The 18,908-nt window shown below is 39.5% G+C and overlaps 2 protein-coding genes across 2 annotated transcripts; one reads left to right on the top strand and one right to left on the bottom strand.

Moving 5' to 3' along the window:
- Positions 1 to 229: 229 nt before the first annotated feature.
- On the bottom strand, positions 230 to 4,205 carry prdx2 (peroxiredoxin 2). The gene is made up of 6 exons (XM_056373049.1): positions 4,072 to 4,205; positions 2,959 to 3,079; positions 2,607 to 2,760; positions 1,300 to 1,422; positions 965 to 1,095; positions 230 to 621 (listed from the first exon to the last, which is right to left on the bottom strand). The coding sequence occupies exons 2-6, from the start codon at positions 3,059 to 3,061 to the stop codon at positions 539 to 541; spliced, it is 594 nt and encodes a 197-aa protein (XP_056229024.1). The 5' UTR covers positions 3,062 to 3,079; positions 4,072 to 4,205; the 3' UTR covers positions 230 to 538.
- A 151-nt stretch (positions 4,206 to 4,356) lies between these two features.
- LOC130167075 (multidrug and toxin extrusion protein 1-like) lies at positions 4,357 to 18,742 on the top strand. The gene is made up of 16 exons (XM_056373044.1): positions 4,357 to 9,138; positions 10,163 to 10,264; positions 10,350 to 10,418; positions 10,582 to 10,730; positions 11,817 to 11,859; positions 12,244 to 12,288; positions 12,405 to 12,502; positions 14,000 to 14,097; positions 14,318 to 14,499; positions 14,693 to 14,801; positions 15,760 to 15,835; positions 16,364 to 16,433; positions 16,546 to 16,678; positions 16,774 to 16,868; positions 17,213 to 17,276; positions 17,409 to 18,742. Exons 1-16 carry the CDS (start codon positions 8,953 to 8,955, stop codon positions 17,648 to 17,650), a joined length of 1,761 nt encoding a protein of 586 aa, XP_056229019.1. The 5' UTR covers positions 4,357 to 8,952; the 3' UTR covers positions 17,651 to 18,742.
- The last annotated feature ends 166 nt before the right edge of the window (positions 18,743 to 18,908 follow it).

Below are 18,908 nucleotides of genomic sequence, written 5' to 3'. Positions count from 1 at the left end.
GACGCAGGCACAGGACACTTCCTGACACACCGAGTTCATTGTCACAAATGTCTGCTGGAATAATAATAATAATAATAATAATAATAACAACAACAACAACAACATGTACAACCTTTACAGTCACTAAACTAGAAAGAGAAAGTTTTTGGAAGAATTATGGCACCACCTAGAGGACACATCTGGAATGACATTGATTGTAGAGTCCTGCTACATTTATCAGACGAAACAGTCACAATTTTCCCCACTGCTTTAATAAAGATGGTTACATGATTTACTCATGACAGCAAGGAAAAAAATCAATACTTTTTTTCTGAAAAAGGAACAAAACAACTAGACGTTCAGTGCTTGAGACTACGAGGTCGCCCTACCAACTGTAAACGGGACAAACAAAGATAAAAGGATCTTTTTCTAACAAGTTCCGAAATGCTGTTAGGTTTAATAGATTAGACTGGACGCCATGAGATACTGCTTCATGGGGGACACCTCTCATCTGAAGGCAAGTGCTACGGTTAGGAAGTCAGCAAGAAGACCTTCACATTTACTGCTTGGAGAAGAACTCTTTGCTCTTCTCGACATCAGGGACGATGGTGTCGCTCCCAGGTTTCCAGCCAGCAGGGCACACTGTGTGGAGAAGGAGAGAGGACAAAGCGTACCATTAGGTCTCAGTGGCAAGCAATGAAGTTTGAAAACCCTGAGGACAAAGTGTATGTGTAAATACCCAGGAGGGTAAACTAACAATGCAAGGTCATGTCTATAAACTGAACCCTCCGAGTCAGTTTACAACTACAGGCAACATTACTTTAAATGTTTAACAAATTTGTGATTTTTCAGTTCCTGTAAAAGAAAAGGAGGACAAAATACTAAGTATTGTGTTTTTACATGTAATATTGGAGTGTAATGTTGTACATTAACTGATGCCAGAGCCTTAAACTGGGAGTACACAGCATACAGAGATTTTACTCACCCTCTCCGTGTTTGTCAGTGTGCTGGAAGGCCTGCACCAAGCGCAGAGTCTCGTCCACAGAGCGACCCACGGGCAAGTCATTGATGGTGATCTGCCTCAAGACGCCCTTGTCGTCAATCACAAATAGACCCCTGAGAGGCACAAACTCGCGTTATAATATTGCACAAAATTGTTACATCTACATCCTTTAGTCTCTCCACATTTCAGTGCTTACTTAGTCATCATAGTAATCATAGAGCAGAGGTAATACATGCTACCAAGCTCCCATTAGACAGAGACTACTGGGCTTTTGCAGCAAAGCCTTCAATTAAGATGACACAAGCAGTCTGCCCAACCTGTATGCAATGCCGTCATCCTCCTTCAGCACACCGTAGTCTCTGGAGATTGTCTTGGTGAGGTCTGCCACAAGGGGGATGTTCATGGCACCTAGACCTCCCTGCTTCCTTGGTGTGTTGATCCTGTAGGAATAAAAACATTCTAATTAATAATTAATCCAAAATGCATTTAATGTTCCAAGTTCACATAAGGCAACAGCCTTACAAGACTCTAGCTTATTCTAACTTGATGTAATGTACTTCAAGTACGTTTTTAAAAAATCCCATCAAAACCCTGTGCATGTAGAAGTATTTTATGGATAAAACTAAGGTGATGTTACACACAGACCACAAAGTAGCCTTCAGCAGTTTTATCCATTAGGCAGAGATGAACCAAAGAACAGGACCTATGCTACAAAATAAAAGAACAGAAATCTGAGATAAGACTTTTATAACTGATGCAGTCAATGAATAAACGCGGTTCCTTATAACCAAACAGTGACATGTTAACTCAGTAAGACAGAAGATGGCCTAATTGAGCAACATTACCACAAAAACTGTCAAATCAAATAATATCAAACATCGAACCAACACGCTGAATGTAGATTCGTCATCTTTTTATTGTGTTTATTGTGTAAGTGCAGTTTGATTCAGAGACCGTTACCTCAGAACTTATCAAGACTCTGCAGAGGAGCAGAGTGACGGGAGATAAACTGATAAACTCGGGTGGGTGCTTCTTCAGATCTGCCAAAAATCCTCACCATTAACGGTGTAATTAGAAACTGCCAACTAGGAACGTCCCAACGTGAGACATTTATTAATCTGATGATATCTACAAAATCCTACTCCAATATTTTTTTAGGTTCCCTACATATTCGAGCTGCTTAGTGCACACTACCCATAAAGTATGCCTACATCAAAAATAGCCAATACCAATCCACATTAGATAGATCTGACTACTGAGTGGCTCTTAAGAAAGTAAAGTTTAAACCATACACTTGCATTTCCTGGCTTCCTCCTGTGTAATAGCTTTTTGTATTTTAGAGACTTTGAGAGACTTGCATTGTTGTGTATCATTTGTGACAGGGTTAGGAGAGACGCTCTTCATCACAGGCAAGAATAAAATACCAGAGATGAAATGCACTCTCAAAAACAGTTCCAGTACAATGAAAACCTTTGCTAAAGTTGCTTACACAACTGTGTGAATATTATTATTTCTTAAGTGTTGGCTCAGGACCAGTGAAGCCGTTAGGTTCCCACAGCCTACAATCACAAAAATAACAGTCAAACTCGATTCATAATTCCCTGTAACTACAAGGAATTCTCACCATGCCAAGTGACTGAAGTGAGAGTCAATGGAGCAGCCGATAACTTCACAGTTGATGCTGCGGAACTCATCTGCCCTGTCACTGAAAGCCACAATCTCAGTAGGGCACACAAATGTGAAGTCCAGAGGGTAGAAGAAGAAGATCACATACTTCCCTAAAGAGCACAGGGGGAAAATGAGGACAGCATTAAGTCTGGTTAACCTACATAAATGTCTTCAAAAATATAAAAACCTTGTTTTTATTCTATATAAACTGAAAAGATTGGGTCTATATTTATTGTAAAAACAAAGTTAGATTGAGTAGATAAATCCAATTACTATCATTGTACACAGACTGTCATAATAACAGTTACCTCTGTAGTCTGACAGCTGGATGTCCTTAAACTGTCCATTCACTACAGCTGTGGCTTTGAAGTCTGGGGCAGGCTTGCCAATCTTAGCATTTCCAGCGGACATGGTGGTGGTGATAAATGACTGTGGATGAGATAGCACATACAGTTACCAGAAAATTCCTGATGTTCACAAACCATTATATTATTAAGTGCAGCTGGGTGGAGCCTGAGGCACAACCTGGGGCTGTGATAGCAGCAAAATCCTTTGGCAACTTGAACTTAAGAACAAATATGACATTCAGACTAAAAAGTGCCAGGTGCCTGAGGTTTGAAACAGACACCCAGGTTTTGCATCACTTTGGTGCATGGTTCAAAAGCTTGTAAAGTCACATGCAAGTCATGTTCAGCCAGCAGGGAACAATAGCCTATTAGAAGGCTTACATAACCATGATAAGGCAAACCAATAAGGGGGTGCTTATTGGCTGTATACACGTTTTTAAATGAGTGATATTCATGCAATTATTTAGCTAGGCTGCCTGTCTGCAGTTTTACCCTGCAGTTACATAGACATGTAAAAATATCATTAAGTTTCATTTTTAAACCTTTTCACAGAAACCATAAATGGCTGACTCTTTGAAACTGATGTAATTCGATGGTGCAGTGAAAGAATTGTGTACAAAGACATTTTCTTTATTTTTCTGCCGTCGTCATAATTCAAGAGCAGACAAAAGCTATGACTCCTTTGTCGTCTGGATTGGTTTGTGGTGCTACACGCCGCAGACATTGCTTGGTCAAAGTTCACCCGTGTAACTCAAGGTTTTAAATTCTACAGCCCTCTGCCAAACGGTGTCGCAGCAGCAGCAGAGGTCGAACAAAGCGAGGGGACATTGGCCAGTCTTTCCTGTAAGATGCAACACGGGGACAAAGACAGAGACAGGCCTAAACACTTAAGAAGGAGGGGAGAAACATACCCAGACTGCCTGGCTAGCTAAACGTTAGCTTCACCTACTACACCGGTTTCTTTAGCTGCTCTTTGTCCCCCGCCTAAACTGTTACTACTCCCGGCCGTGCTGAGCGGATATTGTGTGAAGCCCTGAAAGTGAAACATGAGACAAAAGTATATTTCTGACTCACCTGTCTTTACGCAACGCCGTAGAGAAGTTGGCAGAGCGGAGGTCTGCTGCTGGCAAGAGGAGAGAGGACTCAAAGGGGGGACGGCTGCGTGCAAGAAGTAGGCAGGAGCAGCTGTGGCCACCGGAAGTGAAACAAGCTTCTTTCAAAGTAAAAGTTTGGGATTTGATCGTACACCTGTGTCACAGTGGATTCTTATTGTGGACAGGTGAACCAAATTAATCTTATGAAACTTAAAAATACATAAAATAACTTATATAATGTCAAGCACAAAGTCTGGGACACTGAACTCCATACACCTGGCACAAAGTAACTACATTGAGACACGTACTGTAATGAACATAAGATTTACCTTTATTGATCCCCAAAGAGGAAACTCAAGTTGACACAGCAGCATGGGGAGGGGAAATGTAATAATAAAATAATAGAAACAAAAACTGAAATAAACAAGATAAATTAGAAATACTATATTCAATAACAATATACAAATGCAATGTAGGCTGTTCTGTGCATGTGCAATTAAAAAAAACAACAACTAAGTTGTCATTGCAGTTTGTCCCTGTTCTATTGTAATATACAGATTGTCACTTTACTTTATTGTCATATATGCAGAAATAAACTATTTTTTATCAGTGTAATGACATTTTTAGTTTGCTGTCTCCCTATCCTTATGCCATCAGTTGTTTTGTCCAGCTGAAAGAATAAAAAATGTATAAAAATGAATTCATTTTCATATCCACACATATGCATAAAATTGTACAAATCCATACTTCCACTCACATAAAGTACATACATACAGTATATGCATCCATATATTCATACTGGGGTAGATAATGAGAATAAGAATTTTTCAGTACATGAACTCGTGTTTGACTGTGTGAGGGATGGAAAGAAAAACATAGTAGTTAAGGAAGGGAGACATTGCCATTTTTTCAGCCAGTGGACACCAGGAGAACTGATAGAAGGCAAAGAAAATCAGAAATGATGAGGAAGAAGAGGGAAAGTTAAGAGAGAGAGAGAGAAATCAAGACAGAGCTCTGACAGTGAGAGGGAAATATGAGTGAGTATCAGTTATCACAAGTTACCTGTCCAGCTGGTCCTCATGGTATGAAAATTGTTTATATTATACATGTATTTTACATCTGAATAAGAAATGGATATTTCCCAAAATGGTGCATTTAAGAGACATGGCTTAACCCCAGTTTAATAAATGTATTATTCAATTTAATAAATGTTTGCTTTAAATAAATATCCAGTAAATGACTACTCCAAAGTGTGAGTTAATATATTGTACAACAAGCTTTGTTTTATTTAAGATTGAATTCCCCCCCTTCTAGAAATAGAAATATCCAAGTCCAGGTGTGATGGGCCAGCTCAGCCGTAACTAGAGAGTTTCTCCAAGACCCTACAGCGAGGAGCCGGAGGAGTGAGTGATACAAAGCCCATTCATTGCTGGAGTACTCACAGTCCAAAAAGACAGCTTACTGTTTCCCCTGTCGACATTTCTCTCTGCCTGATGCTCCTAAGAGTGTTTTTACCTCCACTGAGGGGTATTGTAATTGGAAAAAAAGCCACATTTAAAAACATTTCTCCCGATGTGAAAGCAATGCAAATGCAATGTATGCATGGGCAGAGAACAAAAAAGGTATGACAAAAATCCCTCGCTGTTGGGGATAATGAATGAACAAAATAAGAAACAGGTGATTGAAAATCAAAACTACATTAAAGCACTAGCTGAGATTCTAATATGAACTGCCACAGAAAACACAACCCGTGGTTGCAGGGAGTCTCCTGATGCGGGAAAAAAAGGGTGTTTTCTTAGCTATGTTGGATGTGCTGGACAACAATAACCCTATGATTAAAAGAAAAAAAAAAGAGAAAATCTAATTTAATTTTTTAAGATATTGCTACAACAGTGTGGTCCATGAGAGCTCTCTGGAGTTTGCAGAGGCAGAAGGCCTGGATGCTGCTGCATTAAGCACTTTCTTGAGAAGCATGTGTTGGAGTATAAGAAAAACCTTGTAGGCCAGGGCTAAGATGGTGTTGCTGCGGTGATCGGGCAATGTTCAACTGTCCAAGCGAAAATAAAAGACATAGCCAAGTATACTGTCTATGTTCTTTGCAGTGCACACAATTTCAATTTAGTCATAGTAGACTCTGTCAAAGGTGCAACTGATGCTGGAAATTTCTTCTCATTGTTAGAAAGACAACACATATTCATATCTGGGTCTTACAAACAGAACAAATGGTTGGAAGTGCAGCAGGGGATGTCTGATGGTGCACCAAGGGAACTGCAAAAGCTCAGTGATGTTGGGCTTGTAGCAAAGCATGTCACAATGTTAGGCTGCCTGCAATTGTACGAGTGCTTGAAGAGATTGCATCTGAGATCCATCCACAAACAGCTGTCGAAGCCAGAGGGATATTAGCTCAGATTGATCTGAATTTTGTTCCCTCCATCTCTGAAAGGTTTTGAGTGACTACATTTTTGTCGGATATGCTCCAGTCTAAAACAGTTGACCATGCTAAGGCTGTTGAGTTAACTGAAGCACTTAAATAGACATTAGACATTTTCAATGAACTGTGGACTGAAAACACTTGACACATGTAAAAGAAGTGACACTTCTACAACCCAGAACAACCCAACGAGGTCCACACGGACAACTACACACTTCCAAGATTGTCTCACTGCTCCTACCCTTGGACATTTTCAAATCCTGCCCCGAACAACCATGTTTTAAGTTGGCCATATTGTGAAAAAGAAGCAGCCACGCATGAATTTAAGTGAATGAAATGTCTTGGTATCTGAATAGACTGATCATTGCACTCAAGTTGGACTTACGACTGACAGCTGATGGGAATAACTCATTCCTACAACTGCATGATAAATACAAATGAGACTTGCTCGTGGCGGTCTTTGCATAGATTTGGTGGCCCCTGGTGGTCTAATAGTGCACAAGACAGTATTTTGTGGTGGGTCATCTTTTTATATAGTGCATATCATACATCACAGTGGGTTTAAACAATGTTTTAGCCTGGTTTGTAGGATACAGAAAGGGATTGAAGGTGGCCCTCACTTTAGATCAGTCATTTTTATTGTTTTTTTAATTTATTTTTTTTATTGGTTTTAGTTTTGGAACATTCAACCGCATTAAGACAAGTAAAATAATTTTGTATGTTTGTGTATACACCTTTATATATATATATATATATATATGTCTGTCATACCACAATGACATTTATGAGTCAAAAATCTTAAAATATCTTAATTTGCAGGCTTTTCCATGAAAATTGTGATTTATGTGATTGCTTACAAATAAATAAATAAGCAAATGTATAACTCTGCCACCTTTTAAAGTCTCCAGCCTCCTGCCACTCAACGAGTATTTCTCTAGATCCGCACCTGATTCACAACATGGGGGGAAATCATGCAGCAGGATCTGTTATGAAATATAGGAAACTTATTCCTTATTTTGTTCCTACCCAGTCAACATAATTTGACATTTACATTACACTGCTATATAGACTTTCATACAACTTTTCTCACCTGTTTAACTAAAGAGCTATAGCAGCTTTTCAGATCTACCAATGACAATGGAGTAAGTTAACATTACTGTTTAAACCACATTAAAGTTAGCTGATTGTTACATTAACCGCTCTAAAATTTAACACGTCCTGATGGGCATTTTACAATTAATACAGATTATTACACTTCCGCAGTACACTTAACCTCAGTCACACATATAGCAGAAACACAAAACAAACGTCGCACTTACACTAGGTTAAGTTTTCAAATAGCGCTAGATTGGTAAGCGAGGTGCATCTGTAATTCACATTAACACACCATTATAAAGGTGAAGCCGAAAACTGATTAAAACTAACGGAAAAACTATGAGAGGGAAAACGCCTACTCCACCGACAAATATCAGTAATTATAACAGCTGGGTCTAATATCAGTAATTATAACACAGCTAAGTCTAATGTGATTGGAACTGAGTTCTCCTTCCTCATTCAAGCACTGTAAATCGCTTCTCACCATACACGTCAATCAAACCAGGCCGATAGCCGTCTTAACTTAAAACTATTGCGCGTCTATATCACTTTGTACGGTAAAGAGTGTGGGCGCCGACAGGGTCTTCGTGGTGCATTCAGTACACCTCGTAACTCTGAAACCTATTCTAGAATGGCCATTAAGGTTTTTTAAAATGGGGAAGTTTCCATTTTGTCTAATTTTTCCTTTGTTGATGGATGTGTATGGAAGGAGCTACCATCATATTCAAACATGATTTGACCGTTTGACAGTTTTCTTTCTGTGTCCGGTGAGATCCCCATCATGTTATCTCCGTGTTGTTTTTAATGATGGTAGCTCGTTAAATGCACCCATGTGTATTTTAACAAAGAAAAAAATAGACTCGTCTTAAACAACCTTCGTCACCATTCGAGTATAGATTGCTGAATTTACGAGGTACACTTGAATGAACCATGAAGCCTGTTGTGCCCACACGCGTTAACGTACAAGGCGATGTAAACGCGCAATCGTTTTTAAGTTGCGTTAGAACAACTGCTTTTCTGATGCGTAGATGGCGTAACCGTTTTGACTAATAATGTAACTCTAGCCGCACATGAACAAAGTAGCTTCGGCCTCAGACTCTTAAGGCATATGTGTTTGAGCAAAATTTCCCGATTCTGTACGTCAGGCCAGTTCCGTCACATCCCGTTTCGGTCCGAAGCCCGAGACGGTTTCGACGGACTGCTCTCAGTATGACCCACCGCTGACAGATATGCGCCAGCTCTGTTTGACACTTCACTTTGTCAGAGGTGCTAAATTGTAGAACAGCTGTACAAATCAAGCCGTCCGTCTATTTACAGCACTTCTCTTTTTCGGTAATGGCTGGTCCTGCATCAGCAACAACACATACTATGGGAGCGGACGGAGCCTTGACACCTTGTGAAGTGGTTCCCTCAGTCCCGTGCTCTGAGTGCTGTGGCTCCTGCCTGAGGAACATCAGAGGCTTCATCCCGCTGGAGTACCGGAATGAGACAGTCCAGCTGGTTAAACTAGCGGGGCCGGTGGTAAGCCTGGGTCTGAGCGCCTGTCCTGTTGTACAGAGCTGGAAAGTAATAAAGTACAATATTCTGGCACTAAAGAAGTAGTTTCAAGTACTTGCAGTTTTAGGATTCGTAAATGGCTTCAAAGTATTCTTTCAAATTTTCGACAACATAAGTCACGTGAAGAAGTCACGTGAGACTCCACATGAAGGTGAAGCTGAACAATTCGTAAATCAATTCAAGGGGGGAAAAAAATGCAAATGACTAAAGTGCGCCACATAATAGATCGACATAAACCACAGTATGGCAGTAAAGATAAGGATTACCTTCAGAAAATTTAAATTAATTCAACCACAAGGTTTTTCAGTGTGTTTGAAACAAAGGAAGAGGCATGCATTTATTAGAAACTCTGAAACACTATAGAACAACACATCTCCTCAAAGCTAGTGCTTTTCGGATCAGGATGCATGGAAAGAAGGAAGGCCATGAAACATCAATCCAATTCAACAAAAGGTTTATTCTCAAATAACTGTTTCAAACATGAAAGGGAAAACACACATGGGCTGCTTGTTCTGAAACGACAAAGTGTAAATGTAAAATTTAACACAACAAATCAAAGTAGTCCCATTTTGTACTTCCTAAAGACATAAGGATAAAGAAAGTTCTCCAAGACTAACAGACCAATTCTAAGAATTAAAGAGTAACAAACTTCTCTTACCAGAAACTGCCTCCCCATGTGAAGGTGAAAAAGAGTGAATGAGTGGAGTGAAACCCTTAAATAATTTTGTAGTGCCCAGGTGAATGAGGCGTGGTAAGGGTGAAAACAAGAGCCAATCAGTGATAAGGAAAGGAAAGGAAGTGAGGAAGGTGAAGAAAGGAAGAGGCAAATGAAAGAAAATAGGGATCTTTACTAGTCACTATATTACACAGGGTGGTTTGGATAGTTTATTTGACTTTACTTGTGTTTCAAGTACTGTTTCAATACAAACCAGTTTTTTTTTTATATAATCAATATCTGGCGGGTGTTTTGTTTGTTTTTGTTTTCCAGCTCATTTCCCATTTGATGGTGTTCATGATCAGTATCATCAGTATGGTGTTCTGTGGTCACCTGGGGAAAACAGAACTAGCAGGGGTATCACTGGCAGCTGCGGTGAGGAGACTTGCTGTTATTTCCCTCTCTAAGCTTGCCTTTGAATTTTTAGCGTTTGGTAATAGTGTTCCTTTGTCAATTACAGGTGGTTAATGTCTCTGGTATTTCTATTGGCACTGGTTTGTCGTCGACTTGTGATACCCTCATATCTCAGGTAGCGTCTTCAACAAAACAAAAGTTGTTCTTTCCCCTTAAAAACAGCTCAGCTATGAGCCTTTGTATCAGGTTTGTTTTCTTGACCCAGTCGCACCCTTGCTTGTGATGGTGTGGTGTATTTTCTTATTCCACTTCTTCATCTGTCTGCCTGTTTCATGCAGACGTATGGGAGCGGTAACTTGAAGCGTGTGGGTGTGATTCTCCAGAGAGGGATTCTGATTCTCTTGCTGGCCTGTTTCCCCTGCTGGGCCGTCCTCGTCAACACTGAACCTCTCCTGCTTGCTGTCAAACAGAGCCCAGAGGTCGCCAGGTGAGTCTCAGTGAAATTACTTGAAATATTATTGAAATCACGGTATGGCCTAGTGCAATATCCAAATTGCAGGAGCTGCAATTTTTTGATGAAGGTAAAATGTGTCACAAAATACCATATTTGAAGCAATTTGTTGCTGCAGAGACACCCTTGTCTGTGAATCATATTCTCCAGACATAAAGGGACATGTTTGTTTGGTACAAGCACAAACAAAAATCTCTTCATCATCATTTTTATATTTTTTTCAATGAAAATCAAATGCAGAAATGACAGTTCCAGCTGAAACTGTGATTCAAAACAGAATTGTAATATCTGCCAAAATAATTGCAATAGGATTTTTCTGCATATCGTTTTTGCCCTAGTTCTAACCTTATTTAATGATACACATTCACCATTTTAATCAGTACTGTTGCTGGACTTAGCAAGAGCCCTTAGCTTTCACACTCACCTAACCTGCACCATCTTTGAAATATGGGAGGAATATGGAGAAACCAGAATATGATATTTCCACACGTGCCAGCAGCGAGTCATACAGAAGACAACAGTGCTAACTATTGAGCAATAGTTGTAGCGACTTCAGGAAACTAAACTAAACTAAACTAAACTAACTAAACTAAAATTCGCTGAGAGGCTGAGGTCGGGCCTGGTTTGAATTGTCTGACATGCTACAAAAAGATTCGCTGCCAGTCCAAAATACGTTAACGAAAAAACCTCTATCAACAAAAAGATGAACTTATTACTTCACGCACAAATTTATTATATAAATAACCACAGCGATCAAAAGGAAAGTGGCGGTCAACCAAAAATACAGCGACCCACTCTCCATAATCGCCTTGAAAGCAAAATAAATGACATTAATAAGTGATATCACAAACACTAATGAATAACAATATATAAACCACAAAGTCCATTCCTCTGGGAAAATAATTCATGGCTCCTACAATAGTACCTCCCCTGAGTTTGTTGCTGAGAGAAACCCACCTGAAGTTGTGTTGATTCGACTTCTATATGTTGCTATGTCACACATCAATTATACATAATTAATTAATCCAGTCTAACACATATGTTTGTCTTTTTTCCATCAAGTCTCTCTCAGTTGTATGTGAAGATCTTCATGCCTGCTCTGCCAGTGAGTTTGTGGCCTTCTGTTGTGTTTCCTTCACAGCCCTGTGTACTTGCGTCCAGTTACAGTAGGGGGGGGTGATATCAATAACATCTTCTATCTCCACTATGTACATTTATATCACAGTACTATCTTAAAATACATTTTCCGGCGACTCAAATGAGAAAACAATTGTAGATGAAATAGCCTAAAGGGAATATTTCTGATTAATCTTGTGAAATAAATACATAATACTACGAATCAAGGTATTTGCGTGCGCTTCTTCTTATTCCATATTTCCATTATGATGTCCTGCTCACTGATTTGCAGCATTGCCTAATGCAACAAGGGAAATTTGAGCTTTCAAATATGTTCATGTCGGTTTTACTGTGGTCTGTTTTCTTTCTTCAGGCTGTTTTTATGTACGAGCTGCAAGCGAAGTATCTTCAAAATCAGGTGCAGTCTCTTATGACAAGACTAATGTAATGTATTAATGGCACTTAATTATGGCTGACACATAATAACTAAAATCAACATTAAGACTGACATTAAGTTGTGCTTGTGTTTTACAGGGAATCATGTGGCCTCAGGTTGTAACTGGAGCGATTGGAAATGTCCTTAATGTAATCATCAACTACATCTTCCTGTATCCCCTGGAGTGGGGTGTCGCGTGAGTGTTTGCACCACTGTGATTATGGGGAGCAGTAATTATTAGTGTACTAGAGATTATCTCATGGTCTTTCTCATAAGCAGAATCAATATGTTTACTCTGGCAGTTTAACTTTCTGTTCATCTGGTCCAACACTTCCAGAGTAAAACAGGCACAAGCTTAAATAATCTCTCCTACCTTTGTATAACTGTTAAGCTTTCCTGACTTTCACTTTTCCACCACTTAGCTCATTTGTTTCATCCATATCGCTGCTATTTTATCGCTTTCAAGCAACCAAATGTCAGCAGGCTGAGCTTATTCATTGAGAGGCTTAACGTTGTGTTTGATGACAATAAGCTTGTTAGCATATACAGGCTGTCTACGCCCACTCTCCCTCTTTTATCTCCAGAGTTAGCGTTGTTGTTGTAAAGTTCCCAAAATGAACATCTCTGGATTTTTCCACAGATGTTACCAACACTTCTAACTCATCTGTCTTGAGGTAAAGTGTCGGGTGTTGTTTTAATTCCATTTTTGTGAGTTTCAACGAGAAATCTAAACACCACCTCAGTGAGATGAGGGGAGTAGCTTTGGTTGCTAGGTAACAGACATAAAAGTTAATAACTGATGTTGGAATGTGTAGTCAAGTGATATAATTCAAGTATAAGTAAGATAAAATGGGATTCCTAAAGTTAGTTAGCGTTTGCTTGTGTAAAACCAAATTGAAAGTTTCTGTAATACGATCCCTGGAATGTTTTTGGATTCCCATGAAAGTTGGTTCATCAATTCATCATTCATCCTTCTGACTTTGATGCACTTCTTACTTTGCATGAACCAGCATTAACATGTGCAAGTTTCCACCTGTGCAACACTTCAGTTCATGACATGATACCTAAAAACCTAATTCTCAAATTCTTATCCGCTTCAGCTGTGAAAAGTCTCACTTGGATAGGTAGAGGTGTGTTTTCCTTAACAGACCACATGCTCTCATGCTAAATGCTGCACATTCATTGACAGCTTATATTTGACATTGTGTTCAGTACAGATGTGGCTGCTGGCAGCATTAAGAGGATTTAGGTTAGCAAGATTTATTCAGAAAACAAAACGACATGTAAAGAATTATATTGCCAGACTTTTGACATGGAAGAAACTGGTGATGCTCATCAAGCAAACAAGTCATTCAAATCCAACATACAGGCAACATACATGTACGAATTAATGTTCTATTTAGAAACACTCATGAGGTCACTTTATATGTTAGGGTGAGCGTCACATGTTTTCTTGCTTCCATTGTGGTAGTATTTGCAGTATTACAGGACTGCTGAGCTGGATTATGATGTAAATCACTGTCAATCACTGTGAGGTGATTTAGCAACGATCTGAATTACCATCTGTATACAGAATAAACATGAAGAATAATCCGTAGTTTTAGTCTATAAGAGCTGCCAGCAAAATGTGAATGACAAAAATGTGATTTTCTGTTTTCTACTTTTGCTCTAAAACCTGCTGGTTCTACTGAAGTGGATCTGCAGCAGCCAATGCCATCTCACAGTATTTGCTGGCTCTGTTGTTGTGTGGTTACATCTGTTGGAGGGGTCTGCACAAGGCCACATGGGGAGGTCAGTTCTCTTCTCACTGTTGTTTGGACCACGACATGAGCTTGCTGTTAAGATATCTCCTTTTGTCTGAATTCATTTCAGACTCATCCAATTCCTTCCTCCTGTTTCATCATTGACGTCTTTTGCAGCGTGTTAATCGGTTATCCTTTATAACCATTCCAGTGTGTAATTGTTTATAAATCTAAGTTGCACTCTATAACTACAAACCTTTGACCCACAGGTTGGTCACTGGACTGTCTGCAGGAGTGGGGTCCCTTCGTCAAGCTGGCCATCCCCAGTATGCTCATGATTTGTTTATCATGGTGGATATTTGAAATAGGAGGATTCCTGGCTGGAGTGATAAGTGAGGTTGAGCTGGGTGCTCAGTCCATAGCGTACCAGCTTTGCATTACAGCGTACATGGTAACAGCTCTTCACTTTTTCCTGTCTTGTAATCAGTCATGCTAATAGTGTGTTGGTGACTGCTCCTATGAAACCTTAATTTAAAGAAGGCAGCCTTTATCACTTTTTAAAAAAAAAATATGATTTAAAATATCTTAAAAGCCCCTCAAAAAATGTATTTCCATAGTAATCATTTATTTTTTTTCTACCACAGTTCCCTCTAGGATTCTCTGTTGCTGCCAGTGTACGGGTTGGGAATGCTCTCGGTGCAGGAAACACAAAGCAGGCTAAGCTCTCTTGCAAAGTCCCCATCATCTGTGCATGTAAGAGCCAATGTATACAGCACATATAGCTTACATAACATTACACTCACAGAAAGTTAGAATGTAATCACAGGATCTCTCATAGCTGGGACAAGTGGAGGCTGGACAGATGTCACATCAGCACAAAAAACTTAAGAATGACGGTATATTAGAGGCATGCACTCAAAGCAGATATTACACATAGATATTACACACACATGAGAGTAGTAAAGGAATGCAGTGTTGATGAGGTGTAACTTTGCATACATCACATGGAACCTGAGAGAATTCATTCAGTCCACATTCAGTAAAGAATCATGTTTTATCTGGACTAATGTTTATGTATAATGTAATATTAAATATATTATTATGTTATATAAAACAGGTTTTTATTCAGCTAATTTATACAATTGCAACTTCAATTTAAAGCTCTTTTGTTCCCTATGTTTGCGCCGGTAGCAGCCATGGCCAGAGGCATCACTGTATGTACATACATTTACCTGGACTCAAGGATGAACCGATCAGATCTTCGTAGTCAAAGGTCAAAGGTCAAGGTCACTGTGACCTCACAGGACACTTTTTGGCCATAACTCAAAAATTCATACACAATTTAACACACATAATCTAATAGGATAAAATGCTGAAGTGACGACATTTTATATCCAAAAGGTCAAAAGTCAACTTCACCGTAACCTCATAATGTTCAACAAAAATACAGCCATTATTAAAAACTCATAACTCAGGAACATAACAGGAAACTGTGACCATGACCTGGTGACTGTAATCTTAGATGCCCACCTTGGCGCTTTGGTGATTGTATAGACGGTTGTAGTCTAGACTAACATGCATCTAAACTGCAACTGGACTGGTTGGCAGAGGCATACAACTGCGAGGTGTTAATTCTAGTCTCTGGTGTTTAAATATGTTCTGAAAAGTCTATTATTCCACATTATTAACAACATCCTTTTGTCCAACACAGTCATAGTGGCATGTTTTGTCGGAGCTAGTCTCAGCATCGCCAGAAATGTCATTGGATACATTTTCACCTCAGAGCAGTGAGTAAAATCTCTGACACAATAACCTTCACAAGTTATTTTGTGTACAAGTGTATCAGTATCTTAGTTGGTGTCCATGTGCCACAGCAGGCTTGGTTTCACAATGCTATTCAGGCAGTTGTAGATTAACTCATGTTCATCATCTTCATGCTGACTCACAAGCACTGGTCTGTGATTGTTTATGAGCCCCAGTTATGTTTAACAGGTGTTTTGGTTCATTACTGGTAAAGCTGAATTTAACACTGTGAAGACTGCTGACAGCAAATAGATTTCTTTCACTTTTATCACCTGACTGAATGAATAGCACAGTTATCTATTTATTGTTATTTATAAGTAAAAACATAACTTCCCTATGCCATGCTGAACAAACAGACGCTGTACTGAGGTTGGATGGCACTGATTTAAAATGCAGTTACCTCACTAAAGAACTCAGATATCACCTCTTGTCTTTTAATGATACATTTCAGGTGTGATTGTCTGTTTATACGTTTGCATCTAACAAAAATCTACATCTGCGTCTTTTTGTAGAGACATTATTAAGAGGGTTGCTGATGTCATGCTCCTATTCGGTTTCATGCATGTTGGTGATGCCACTGCAGTGAGTAACAATATGCAGTTAACTTTTCATGCAAGTTATCCGTGAAGCATTTTAGACATATTGACATACAGTCCAGAATGTGGTTTGACCAAATGTCCATAAATGTCCACAGGGTGTGGCTGCAGGAGTTCTCAGAGGAGCAGGAAAGCAGTTGTTTGGCGCTCTGTGTAACCTGATAGGACTCTACCTCATTGGCTTCCCCATCGGTGTGTACCTGATGTTTGCGGCGAAGATGGGGATTGTGGGTAAGAACAAACTACTAATAACGCTGTCTTGTAGCTCCTGATTGTTAACTAACATTTAGAGCAGCTAATAAAACTCTTCTCTAATTTTTGTGTAGGACTATGGACAGGACTTACTCTTTGTGTGTCACTGCAGGCGATTGTTTTCATCATGTTTTTGTGCAAACTTGACTGGAAAAAGACGACTGAAGAGGTGGGTACAGTAGCTGCAGTGCCTACTGAAAGTCATCATACCACTTTGAAGTAGTTGCTTTGCCTTAACTCTCCTATTGTGTTAGAGTCAATTTTGACCCGTTTTCAAGTTTAGATGTGTTAAACATACCTTTAACTTTTTCAGATAAAAACAAGATTTCATTTCATCCGCAACAATGGCCTAAATATAATTATGATTATTAAATATATTAGCCGGGTGTTTGATCTGGAAGTTGACTGGTTGCACTAAAGGAAGTTTATGATGACAAACTCTAAGAGGCTCATCACTAAACCAAACCAGGAATTTCACAAGTTCATTTTAATACATTGTCCATAATTCATCAGGCTCTTGTGAGAGCAGGAGTCCAGATCACAGAAGAAAAAGAGATGGATGGGATGGAGCACCCAGGTAAGCAAAGGCACCCCCTTACTACTTCATTCTGTGCAGTACTTATATGAAACAACCCGTCTTGAGTCAATACTTGACTGGTTTTGTGTTAGTACTAAGAATTTGTTCTCAAACTCTGCCTCTAATCTTTAGACTCAGATCAGAGCCCGGCTCTGGCCAGTACAACTCTGTCCAGCTCTGTGAGTGAGGAGGGTGACACAGACCTGGAGGTGCTTGTTCCAGGACACGCTGAATTCACCACTACAACCACAGTGGGAGATGTTCTGTCAGTAAGACAGCTGGTTTTAAGGCGCGGCCTGACATTGCTTATCATGATCGTCATCCTCATCACTGGGATTTTAAGCAGCACCTTGCTGGTGAAACTGTTCAAATGACTCTTATCCTGAGAGCTCAGGTATATGAGTGTCAAAGTGCTGCTCGTGATGTTGATCCCACTGAGAATCAACACCCCACTCTGCAGCTCTGTGCAGCTTTCAGTCAGTCTCAGGCTTATGTTTTGGCTTCCTGGTCTGTCTGGATCCAGGTCTCAGGAACCTCCTCGTGTTTCCACTTTCTGCCACAATGCAAATGACGGGGAGCTGAAGTAAGTGACTTGTGATGAGTCAAAGAGCCAAAGAGAACCATATATTTTCCTCAGCTAGCAGACCAAACCAAGGCTAAAATGCAAGTAAATAGTGGACTTGTGTTTGTGAGTAATGTAGCATGTCAATGCTTGTTAGTGTGAGTTTATGGCTCAAATAAGTTTTATTGTAAAATATGTTCAGACTATCTGTTCAGTTTGTTTTAAAAGATTACTCTACTGATTTATATAACGTTGGTCATGCTCTTGTCTGGTCTTCTTTATTCCATGCATTCTTTTTCTTTGTCAAAACCTGGCGCCTACATCACAGCTCAACTGCTATAGTTTAGTCAGGATGCAGGTGTGTTATGGTACTAGCAGCTAATGTAGCTGAGATGAGGAGTGGGATACAGAGGTCTGGTAAAGCGCACTGCTTTTTAACTCTACACCCCCAGATTTGTTTCATTTAGAAACTTGTAATCTTCAGCCCCAACCAGTTCTAACAAAAAGGATTAAGCTATTCATTAAACCAAGGTAGAGCTGAAGTGAACTGCTCGTGTATGTGCTCTGTATGACTTTAAAACCCAGACCCAAGACGAGCAATGATCTTATCACATCACAGTAAAGACAACAGAGCATGTTGTCCACCAGCAATCAGCTGAAGGAGACTGTTTCTTTTTCTTTGTATGACTGTTGAAAATGAACTCACTCAAGATGAAAAACACTGACTAAAGTGTCACATAGGACGGACTCTAGACAGGTTATGTATTATAATTTCAAATTACCAGCAATTTAAAGTCTGTCAGATGGATTATGTCACATAACAGTCTCCAAACTGTGGAAATATTGTTCTAATGCACTTAGACTGTTTTCTGTATTGTACATTTTAAATGAAAGTATGTTTGGATTCTTGTTTCATTTTCTTAAATCTTAATATATATTATAGGCCTACACGAAATTTAAAATGATTCTGTACCTGCCCATACAGACATGTAATATATGACATATATGTCCCTATATCAAGAGTGGTGTTGCCATATATAACTTTTTATTATCACATATATACACCCTCT

This window comes from Seriola aureovittata, chromosome 3, assembly GCF_021018895.1.
Source record: "Seriola aureovittata isolate HTS-2021-v1 ecotype China chromosome 3, ASM2101889v1, whole genome shotgun sequence".
Classification (NCBI taxonomy): Eukaryota; Metazoa; Chordata; class Actinopteri; order Carangiformes; family Carangidae; genus Seriola; species Seriola aureovittata.
This window is presented reverse-complemented; position numbering and strand designations above follow the sequence as displayed.

What these genes read in the sequence shown, in the direction of transcription:
- prdx2 (XM_056373049.1), bottom strand. Translation starts at nt 3,061, where the DNA reads ATGTCCGCTGGAAATGCTAAGATTGGCAAGCCTGCCCCAGACTTCAAA. An exon ending in CACTTCAGTCACTTGGCATG is followed by an intron (nt 1,423 to 2,606) that starts GTGAGAATTCCT and finishes TTATTCCTACAG; the next exon opens with GATCAACACACCAAGGAAGC. An exon ending in GATGACGGCATTGCATACAG is followed by an intron (nt 1,096 to 1,299) that starts GTTGGGCAGACT and finishes TGTGCCTCTCAG; the next exon opens with GGGTCTATTTGTGATTGACG.
- LOC130167075 (XM_056373044.1), top strand. Translation starts at nt 8,953, where the DNA reads ATGGCTGGTCCTGCATCAGCAACAACACATACTATGGGAGCGGACGGA. An exon ending in GTGATACCCTCATATCTCAG is followed by an intron (nt 10,419 to 10,581) that starts GTAGCGTCTTCA and finishes TGTTTCATGCAG; the next exon opens with ACGTATGGGAGCGGTAACTT. An exon ending in TTTGCATTACAGCGTACATG is followed by an intron (nt 14,500 to 14,692) that starts GTAACAGCTCTT and finishes TTTCTACCACAG; the next exon opens with TTCCCTCTAGGATTCTCTGT.